Below are 11,295 nucleotides of genomic sequence, written 5' to 3'. Positions count from 1 at the left end.
TATCAGTGAGAAACACTCCTCAGTTGATCCTTTAACAATTACTGTAAAAAACACAATTACTTTATTGTAATAAATAAATTTTTAAAAAATATTTGTTGATAATTCTGTAGTAATTAATGATTTTTAAAAATTTTATCATTATTGATACAGCGTGAAAAATCGGGAGTGATTATGGGTTTTATTTAAATCCGAATTTACTCCGTCATGGAGTTTAAAAAAAAATCACTCGTATATGGAGTAAAAGGGGAGTTTTTTTCGGGAGTAATTTTGGAGTGAGGATTTTATTTAAATTTGCATTTACTCCGATTTGAAGTTTTTAGAAAAAAAAAATACAGGCTTTGAATTTACTCCATGTTAATTAATTATCAATTAGTTAATAAATAGTTTATTATAATTAATTATATGTACGCTGTAAAAAATTTTCGGTGTAAATGCGGAGTAGATGAGAGTATATTTAATTTAAAATTCCCTTCGGAGTAAAATTTACTCCGAATGAGTTTTTTAAATATTGAACTCCGAATCGAAGTGAATGAGGATTTAAAAAAAATTCAAATCACATCTGGAAAAATATATTCTCTTTTACTCCGTATTCGGAGTAATTTTTACTCCATAACTCCGAGGGGCGGAGTAAATTTAAATAAGTAAAATTCGTAATTACCTCCGAATTAACTCCTGATTTTTTACAGCGTGAATGTGAATGTTGATTTAGATGTTTTGTAATTTAAAAAGAATGAAATAATTGTCAATAATAAGACAAACACTTGTGATGGGATTAATATGGTGTGGCTGGTGTGTTGCGATAAGGAAAATTGATTTCACCCTCACTTCTCACCCAAATGTATATGTATATGGGGATGAATGTTGAATTGCGTTGACGTTCATGGGACACTGCGCAAACTGGGTTTTGTTACGCCTCTTTTTTATTGACACACCCTTTTAAATAATTTAAAAAATTATTTTATACTACAAACAATACTCAACGCTGTGATAAAAAATAAAAAATGTTAAGTGCTTAATTAAATTAATCAGTTGATAAAAATTTCCGGCGGGAGAAATTTATGAAATTTGAATTTTTATAAATAAATATACTCATATTATTTTCCCACAGTTAAGATTATTAATATAACAGCTAATTTAAGTCAACATAAACTAAGTCAAATATCTTATTCACCGTCACGTGTGTGGGAAACCACAGTACCCTCAAAAAATCCCCAAGGGCCACAACGTAGACCGCAGACCCTTTGCAGAAAAATCATTTAAAAAAAACCTCATTCGGACTTTATTTCCGCGCACGTATTTTTTTCTATCGACTACTGGATAATGCAAATATCGATCAGATCTATTATGAGATCAGAAAGTTTATATATATTGGAGTAAGTGTATGGTGTGACCTTATTTCAGTGTACTGGACCCCTGGAAACGGCCCCAGTGGTGACGGCACGCGCCAATTGAGCAGAGATTAGCCCGCAAAAGGGTGCCGGTATAAAAAAGTGTTTTATATGACTTATTAGTCATATTAAATATTTATTATGTCCGTATAACTTATCACCGGGCATTTTTTACTACAGAAATATATCTGACGTTGATTGACGTCTCTTATCAGCGCATGTGTACTCAAGATTATTTTTTATTTTTTTCTCGAATATTTTCATTCTTCTGAACCCTCGAAAAAAAAGTAAAGATTTTGGGAATACTGAAGATTTGAATAAAATTTTTTAAATATGTTGCGTTGTCTAGATTTTAGAAGGAAGTCGAAGTTTGTCTTGATGAGTCAGGACGATAAAACTGAGTGTCCTGGAATTTTTTATGCTCTGGAATGATAGAAATTAAGTTGAAGGTTATTTTGAATTCCATATAATTTTGGCCTTAGGTTGCTGTTGCAGAAAAATATAAGACACTTTTTACTGTTAACCCAACGGCTGTCTATTATAAATTGAAGTTAATTACAAAGAAACAAGCTTGCAGTTACACGGAATTTTTTAAAAAATCACTGTCTTAAAATTTTGAAAACTTTTTTTTGTCACTTAAAGTATGAGTTTCAAAAAATTATTTTGTTAAAATTAATCAATACTCCAATTTATATAAATAAATTTGTCGCTTATTTTTTGAAAAATTAATTTTTTAACTCACATAAAAATTAAATTTTAAATTTATGACGTCAGTAGTTTATGTCAAAGTAAAAATTTTCTAAAAATTCCTCACAATACTTTTAATAAAAATTTATAAATTATCAAAATAATTGAAATTAATAAAAAAAAACTTGATAACAAATTCTCACGCAGCTTTTGCTGGTAATTACGGTCGAATGAGCACTGATGACACTCCCTAATAAAATCCTTAGTTCCTATACAAACTTGTCACAATAACTAAAAAGCCACACGTGACTAGTTGGCCACTTGACAATCATCATGGGGAACTAAAACGAGATCATCTAGTCCTTAACAAAAACTATCTCGTCACTTTATATTGATACACTATAAATAAATCCACTATTTATTATTCTCAGCCTTTTTATTCATTACCAGCATTATTATTTCTGTATCACTAATACAGCTTTGATTGCTCTAACAAAAACACCGCAAAATGTAACAATGGGGTGAATGTGTCAGTCGACAGGGATGCTGTATGGAGCATGGGATGTCCCAGTAGCTCCACCCACGTCTGCTCCGCCTCGCTAAATTAAATTTAAACTCACTGTCGGCCAGTGCTTTTCGATTAGTGAAATCACGACATTCGTCACCGACACGTCGTCTTTCAATTTTATATTTTATTACTTAATTTTTTTTGCGGTACAGCGAATTTAAATTTACCAACTACTGGAAAATATCATTATTTATTAAAATATTTTTTTTTAATGGTAAGTGTTGAATATATACAAATATGAGTTTAAGTATTAGTATAAGCATTGATAATAAATTATTAAAATGATAAAAAAATAAATTATATCAGAACAAAGTGTGTATTTATAGTTGTGAACAAAGTGCTGGATGTTGGCTGGCATATCTGACGAATGTCAGGGACAATTTAGTCAGGGTGTGATATCAACTTCCTTTTTAACGCAATGTAGGCTAATTTGTTTAGTGATTACCGACAAGAGAATCCTTCAAGAGAAAAACATTTTTTTTTATTATATTATAATTATAAAATAGAAGTGATATAAAAATAGTGACGGTGTATATGTATATAAATATATATACTTTTTTTTATAATTAAACTGATAAAATAATTTATAATTAGCCGATGCTGACGTACGGTACGAATAATGGAGCGACAGATGCTGAGGATAGATCACCAGCTACGTCACTCATATCTGGAGACGGCGAGCTCGTCGATGACTCGGGAGATTCTCCAGGAACGACCAGAGACACTGAGGAAGAGGCCATGCTATCTGATGAATTTTATTCTCATGATACTGATGATGAGGAGGATCCACTTAGGAAGAGAAAAGAATCTTTGCCTGTATGTTATATATTTTTTTTTATATAATAAATAAATATATGATAAATGTTGGTGACCCTAAAGTTGACAGACAATTTTTCAAGTTTTTTTTTTTTCAACAAATCGATGAAAAAAAAAACCAAAAAAATGCACGTGTAGAAAATTTTAAAAACTACAGGTGCAATTTTTTTAAAAATGTTTTTTTTTTAATTTATTGCTTGAAAAAAAATCCAAAGATTATTAGACGGGTAACTTCAGTTTCATGTCATTTTCTGAGGGTCTGTAAAAATAATTGTTTTTTTTTTTTTTTTTGTGTAAAATTTTGAAAAAAATTTTTTTAGTTTGATGGTTTATGTGGTGGCCGTCATTCAAGTTCGCCGACGGGTCAAATTGGCACGACGGGAGTTAGAAAATTATTTACAAACAGTCGGGAGCGTTGGCGACAGCAAAATGTTAGCGGTGCGTTTGCTGAATTACGTAAATTGGTACCAACACATCCGCCGGAAAAAAAATTATCGAAAAATGAAATTTTGAGGATGGCCATAAGGTAAATCTTTATAAATTTATATAAAAAAAACTGAGTAATTTAAAATTAATTAATTATTTTCAGGTACATAAGACTACTGACAAACGTATTGGAATGGCAGAAAACCCAAGATCGCAATGGAACACTTCAGAACCACGTGAAAATAAAATGCGAGCCAAATTTAAATCATTACCAACTGAAAGCTCAGTTACTGAAAGAAGAAAAGTCGGAAATAACCCGGCGATTTGACCGTTCGCGTGTACCATCTCACGGGCACTGTGATAAAAATGGGAATGATTTGTTGATGATCGCGCCTCTGGTCGCGCCCAATGTCCCCCTCAAACACGCGGCCTCGCAGAATCAAATAAATAATCAGCCAAATCCCAACCACAACCACAACCACAGTCGCAGGCTGTTTCAAAAACACAATACTCTTATCGTTACAAATGTTATGACCAACGGTAACTCGTCATCGACGTCGGCACCGTTGGTTTCCATAAATAATAACGTACGGAGTCCCAACAAACGTTTCAAAATCGAGCGGGACGAGGAGGAAGGAAGCGTCAAGTCGCCAAGGAATAAAAGGTCCAAAGTCTTCAAAGACTGCAAGAACTCTGAATGAATTGTTTTATTTTTATTATATATATTTATTATTAATTAGTTAATAATTTGTTATTTATATTGCATCCGTTTAATTGTGCAATTTAATACAGATACTGTAGCTTCCGCTCAGTGTACATGTACATATATAGTAATTTTTTATTTAAAATTTAATTTATTTATTTATATATTTATATATTTAATAGACTTAATTATGTGAGATAAACTTTGTACCTAGTGCTCTTGCGCTTGGATCTCAACATCATCAACTTGGACGGTAGATCATCGTTGATTTCATCGTTAGGTGGGACCGGAGTTGCTGGACGTTCCTCGCCCTGACTCATCGCCCGTCTCGGTGGTAATTCGATTATTTTGTCCGAGGATTTTGTTTCGACACTTGGGCACTTACCGATACTGACATAACTTGCGTCGCTCGTGCGTTTGGAAATTACTTCTGCGTAACTTGATCTCGAGCTTCGTGACTTAGTGCTCACACTGACGTCTGAATCTCTTTTCTTGCTGCAATTATTGTTAGAAGAAACGGTATCTATATTTGAGGGAAGATTGCCGATGGTTGATTTTTCTACATGCCAGCTGTGGCGATTTCTCGTTTCATAATCATCTGAAACGGTTCTTCTTTCCGGGGCAATCGGTTTGTGTTCGGGTGTAAAATCTTCGCTGAATCTCAGACGTTCATTTAAACGCTTCAATTTTGCATCTGAATTATTGTCTTCATCAAGGATTTCGTTTTCGCAATTCTGCCTTCGGATTTTTGGCCGAGTCGTTCTGTCGTTGAACTCAAGGTCTTGGCTGTTGCGACGCACGACTTCGGTATTTTTGTCATGTTTGTCATCTTCGCTGCTGTTGCTGATCCAGGTGTAAGCATTTGAAGCATCGGAGGCTCTTTTCGGCCACTCGTTTTCCGTTTTGAAGTCGTAGAGCTCGCGAATACGTTGGCTGATTCGCGCTATTTTGTCAATGGGATCCAGTTTCTTGGGCAGCTCGTTAAGAAATTCATTGTCGTTCTCGCTTTTAGAGTTTTCTGAATGAAATTTACGAACTGGCCACTTGGGTGTCTCTTGCAGCTGCATTGAAGCTTTGCGCTCGACGGATAAACTCTGCCGAGGCAAACTAGAGGGCAGTTGGTACTTAGCAAAAGTCATCCACTTTGTAGCAGCATTTTTAGCGAGTCTGTTGGCAATTTTTGGCGGATCTGAGGGATCGCTGATTTTGGGAATCGGTACCCAACGAAAAGACAAAATTTTTTCATGACCTACTTCAGTATTCCGACGATCAATCCGCCGATCTCTTGAATCGACGTCGGAGCTCATACTTCTGCAAGTGGGTTTAATTACTCGCGTTTCTTCTTCGAAACTCGGCATGCGACGACATTCTACGCTGGGAGACAATTTTTTCGGAGACGCTGGCTCTGGCCAGGTGGGGTCCAGCTTATCATTGGCACCCGGACTGAGCTTTTCTGCTTGCGAGGACTTTCGTTCGGTTGAAGGACTTCGCGAACTTGACCGTGATCTTGGAAGCCAGCGAGATGGGTTCAGTTTGCAAGGATCACTACCTTCAGTGTTGCGACGTTCTCCGATACGCTCAGCATACTTTCGAAGACGATCGACATCTGCGCTGCGGCTTCGTTGACTGCGGGGTGAACGAGATGGTCTCCGTTGACCGGCGCCCAGTGGGCCCATCCTGTCCTAAGCGAGGTGAAGTTTAACGTAGTCCGATATGTGCAAGAGACCGTGTTCTGGTGACGCGATATGCAAACTCGTTCCGCAGATACGGGAGTTTATCATGGGATTGTGCAGTTCGGATATTTGGCTGCTACATGCGGCTGCTGGGTCACCACTCGCTGCTAAATATCCGCTCCAAAATTCATTTCCTGGGAATGCGTTTCCGTCCCAAGCGTATGTTACTACCAGAAGTTTGTTTGCGTCTGTCGAACGGACTAGTTTACTGTGTGGTTCTCTTAATGCAAAATGTATTTTAATATCTGTTAAGAAAAAATTTTTTAATTATTTTAAATAATTAGGGGAAGGAAGAGGGAAAAATTAGCTCCCTAAATTTTTTTAAAAATTATATTTCAAGCTGCGAAATAATTTTCTCAGAAATTTTTGTTTAAGGAGGTAAAATAGACCAGGGGCACTTTAGGTCACTCAAAATTTTTCTAAAATATTCAAAAAATTTTAGCCTGATAAATCAAAAGTAATTTCGCTGAAAAAAGTGAAGGTAATTTTTTAAAAATTACGAAATTATAAATTTATTACGAACCTCCTAAATAATCACCATTACCAGCACCGCCACATTTTTGTTGACTAAAATAAGCGAACATAATATCCGATACATATTTTAATTTTCTATTCATTTTTTTCAATGCTATTTCGAATGTTTTCAAAAAATACATTTCTTGATCATGCATTATTCTCCAGACACCTAGAATTAATTAAAAACTTTGCTGATAAATATTTTTTACATTAAAAAAAAATAATTATTATTGATTGGGCGTAAAATACCTAGACCAAAACCAACAACGTGGAGAAATGCTGTAGTATTTTGTTTCTCAGCCCGAGTGTTAGCTTCCAGTAGAATTATTTCGACTGACAGTAAAGTTCGCTTCATATAATTTTCTACGTCAAAAATTGTCTGGTTTGTCAAAGAAATATAGCGTTTGTTTTCTCTGGACCTAATTCGTCTCACAGCTTGCTCGTAAAGTGGGTGATAGTCTTCGCCGTAGAACCGCGACCAGAGGGTGCGCAGTTCTCGTATTTCCGGCACCCCGTCCACAGAAGGCCCGTAACTAATTCCAATAAACAAATAAATAAAAGTAACAAAGTACACAAATAATTAAGTTACCCATTGTCCATATTATTTTGCAAAGGAGTGATGACGATATCCTGAAACTCCATAAGACGCGATCGCTCGAACCTGGACCCAATCACACCCATGATAACTCCCCGAGGTTGGAACCCGTCCGGATCATTGCAGACGACTCCGCGGTTTTCGCGAGCTCCGTCATTTATGAACTCAGTGTGCGAGGACACGACCATCATAGCCGACAATTTTATTTCGTCATAAGACAGACATTTGGACAAAACAAGCGGTTCCTTTTCTTGATCAGTGCCGACAAATTCCCAGCCGCCTTCGCCAGTTTTTTTGTCTATCAATTTCCATCTGTCATCGGAGCCGTAAAATGCCACCGCACGTTTCTCCAACAGTCTCTGGGTAAATTGTATCAGGCCCATATTTTTGTATACTGATTTCTCAACAGCAGTCCCATGTTCTCGTTTGTATTTCAACCAGCCAGCTATCAAAGGAAGCATGGCCTCATGGATTATTGGATACGCCGAGTTTGAATTGAGCTGAAAAAAAAAATAATCGATAAATTATAATTGTATAAAATATATAGTATATATAAAAGACTTTTACCTCAAGTATGTCAGGTTTAATTCCCCTTTCTTTTAAAAACGAACACCTGACTGTCTTTATTGGAAATTGAATCGGAAATATTTCACTTCGCTTCATTAAAGTCGACAGAGTTACTGGCGGTGGCATACAAACATGCAGGCAATTGTTAACCAATTCTTTGGTATCGTCATCAAAAGGAACTCCATTCGGAGATCCCAGAGTATTTTCCCAGGATATTTCTGGCGGCTCCATTATAATCGGGATCTTGGGATCGTCAATTCGTAAATGCTTCTGAAATTTAAAATTTAATCATTTTTTTTGGTATTGAGTTTGCGTTAAAAATAAAAGCTACTTATGGAGAAGGATTCTATAAACTACAGATAATCTATTAATAACCAAACTGTTTAATTACACCAAGGACGTACGGGCCTTTGATAGTTGAGCATGAAATTGTCTAAAGAGTGGAAAATGCAACCATTCACCCACAAACGCTTAACGTGTTCTACGTTATTATTTATGACTTAGTAGTAAGTAGTAAGTAGTAAGTTGTAATAATACAGTATTGATATATTTATATATGATAATAAACACAACTGAATAAATAAATCTGCTTAAATAAAAATAATAAATTATAATTAATAATTAATCATATAAATTAATTTTTAAATAATTAAAAAAAAAATTTGAAATTTTCTATTTAATTTTTCCCTTTTATTTTGTTTAGAAAAATAATTAGTCAACTCACCCGACGAAAGCAACAAGCAAATATCGACATCACTTATTTTTATATTTAATATTTAATATTTATAATAATGATGATAATTAAGTAATTAAATTACTTGGTATTAATTTGGTAAGATATATATTTTAATTTGTGTAGACCGTAATTGTTTTAATGGTGATTAAAATAATTTAATTGTTTGATAACTGACAGGAGAATGAGCTTTCGAACGTCGCGGTTTCGACTGACGGTCGCGGAGCAGAATTTCGCGAGTGCGCAGAAGGGTGAAGTGAAAAAGTTGTTATCGACATTCAATACTCAATTTTCTGTGTAAAAAGTAATTGAAAATTTTAATTGTACATTTTTGAATTCGTAAATTCACTCACTGTAATAAATTTTGATTTTTTTCTATTTATTTATTTAAATTTTTTTTCTACTTGACCTTGGCTGCATACGCGCTGGTAAAGTCAATGCCTTAATGACCTCTTGCGAAAAATACCAGCACTGGGTTCGAACACTGGACCTTAGGGTCACTTGGAAATTTAAATTTCTATGACGAAATTATGCTCATTTTTGAAAAATAAAAAAAAATAAAAAATTTTTTTATTTTATGAATAAGAATTTTTTTTAATCGATTGTTGGTGAGAGTCCGACTGATAGTAAGCCTGCCTTTTAATCAGTTGATAAAATTTCCTGTAATTAACTACGTAATTAAATTTCACGTAAAATAAATTTTTTTGAATTTAATTTAAAATTCCATTGACTTAAAATAAAAAAAAATTTCAGAATTAAGTCAAAAAATTACATTGCAAATAATAATTATAAAATACTTACCTGCATAAATTTATACTTGGAAAATAAATTAAATGTAATTAAAAAAAGTAAAATAACTTTTAGATAAAAAGATAAAGTTAACTTGGGTTAAAATATTTTTACAACTTGATAAATTATTTTGAACAAGATGTTGATTTATTGAGTGCGTGTTTCACACTTTGCGATCTTTGCGATTACTATGAGTCATCACTTAATTTTTCAAGGAATTTATGTGTATATATATATATTTATCTACATAAATAAACAAGTTTATTTTCATTTATAATGTATGTAAATTACTCGGCATCGGAAATTCAGATTTTCTTATAATTATCAGCATATCATAAATATTCTGACTAAACTCTTGCTGATAAAATGCAGCACCTACTTATTTTTATTGAAAATTTTCTGATACCTGTTTTCAAATATTATTTTTTTAGTAATTAAAGTAATGAAAAATGATGATAATTTGTATGAAATAAGGCAGTACTTAGCAGAGTACAGTGTAGTATAAAATATTTATATGTTTCCCATGAGAAAACCGAAGTAAAGTAGGTAGGTCGTGTCTGACCGAGAGAATGGTATGCGGACCATCTTCATCCAGAGAAGACGTAGTGTAGAGTGCACATAAAAAAGTCCCTCTCTCTCGAAAAATTACCAGGAACGTAAAAGCGGGCCGCTATTAGGCCCTCCCTACTCGCTTAATATTCAAGGGAGATAATAACATTTGCCTGAAACTATTATATGATTAACGGTACTCGTAACAGAATCACTGGCTCACAAGCTAAGTACACAATATACCCAACGTTCATCCAGTCATACAACGGTCATACAAACACAAACACACATGCAAACTTATCAACGACTCGAAGACTTAATGTTTTATTTAGCTTTTTCTAAAACTTTTAAGTCGCGAAATCTCTTACGACTATTTTATACTTAACAACTTTACACTTCATTCAAATCTTTGAGCATCGAAATTTGTACCGACGATTTTGTTATAAAAATACAGGCTTAGTTGGACGCTACAAAGTACAAAGTTGTTAAGAGAGAATTTTTAAAACTTTTTTTATCTACGGCAAAAATCAGAGTGGGTGTGGATTTTATTTAAATTCGAATTTACTCCAACCCGGAGCTATGGAGTTGAAAAAAATTACTCCGCGTATGGAATCAATAGGATTTTTTTTTTTTAGTTCGGTAATTTATATTTTAACCCGCGTTCACTCTGATCGAAATTTTGAATTTTTAAAAAATTTCTCTATGGAGTAAATTTTGTTCTGAGAGTAAATAATTAACTCCGCTAATTTTTTGCAGTAAAAAATTTACAATATATAAAATTATCATAATTGTCCTTGGACTTAATTTTAAAAAAAAATAAAAGTATAAAAATTCATTAGTCGATTCACCAAATTAATTATTTATTTACTTAAAAAAAATAATTAATAAATTTGAATTAATTAAAAGTAAAAGTATAAAAATTAATGAATTCTCTATTTTAAATAAATTTTTATTTATAATTTATTCAATGCAAATTTACTATCAATTATTATAATAATTAATAAATTAATAAATTTTTTTGAATAAATTATAAATCAATGAAATTTTTCTTTCGTAGTAAAACTAAAATTTAATTATAGAATTTTTTTCACTTAATTATACAGAGGATGTCGGCATTAAAAATAATAAATAGCAAAATGATTAGTCATATAAATAAACAATGATAGTTAATATCAAAAGTGAAGGGAATCAGATAGATATATCATTACACCAGCAAGGTTCCCGC

General features: G+C 33.2%; 3 protein-coding genes across 7 annotated transcripts; 1 reads left to right on the top strand and 2 right to left on the bottom strand.

The window, feature by feature from the left end:
* The first annotated feature begins 2,378 nt into the window (after nt 1-2,378).
* Nucleotides 2,379-4,596, top strand: LOC103569405 (uncharacterized). Its single transcript, XM_008546693.2, has 4 exons — nt 2,379-2,857; nt 3,238-3,459; nt 3,780-3,985; nt 4,049-4,596. Exons 1-4 carry the CDS (start codon nt 2,855-2,857, stop codon nt 4,584-4,586), a joined length of 969 nt encoding a protein of 322 aa, XP_008544915.2. The 5' UTR covers nt 2,379-2,854; the 3' UTR covers nt 4,587-4,596.
* A 64-nt stretch (nt 4,597-4,660) lies between these two features.
* LOC128667988 (uncharacterized) lies at nt 4,661-6,264 on the bottom strand (the record flags this gene model as incomplete). Its single annotated transcript, XM_053740040.1, has 1 exon — nt 4,661-6,264. A coding segment is annotated over one exon (1,488 nt), but the record flags the coding sequence as incomplete, so codon positions are not given.
* On the bottom strand, nt 6,182-9,693 carry LOC103569415 (uncharacterized). 5 transcript variants are annotated; one of them, XM_053740026.1, is made up of 6 exons: nt 9,534-9,693; nt 8,000-9,402; nt 7,427-7,932; nt 7,087-7,370; nt 6,845-7,006; nt 6,182-6,566 (listed from the first exon to the last, which is right to left on the bottom strand). In XM_053740026.1, exons 2-6 carry the CDS (start codon nt 8,228-8,230, stop codon nt 6,271-6,273), a joined length of 1,479 nt encoding a protein of 492 aa, XP_053596001.1. In that variant the 5' UTR covers nt 8,231-9,402; nt 9,534-9,693; the 3' UTR covers nt 6,182-6,270. The 5 variants fall into 5 exon arrangements, with proteins under 5 accessions (XP_053596001.1, XP_053595996.1, XP_053595995.1 ...); XM_053740021.1 differs by having other exon boundaries at nt 8,000-9,392; XM_053740020.1 differs by having other exon boundaries at nt 8,000-8,269.
* Nucleotides 9,694-11,295: the final 1,602 nt, after the last annotated feature.

Source organism: Microplitis demolitor, chromosome 1 (assembly GCF_026212275.2).
Source record: "Microplitis demolitor isolate Queensland-Clemson2020A chromosome 1, iyMicDemo2.1a, whole genome shotgun sequence".
Classification (NCBI taxonomy): Eukaryota; Metazoa; Arthropoda; class Insecta; order Hymenoptera; family Braconidae; genus Microplitis; species Microplitis demolitor.
Note: the sequence above shows the minus strand (reverse complement) of the source record. Positions and strands in the feature narration are given on the sequence as shown.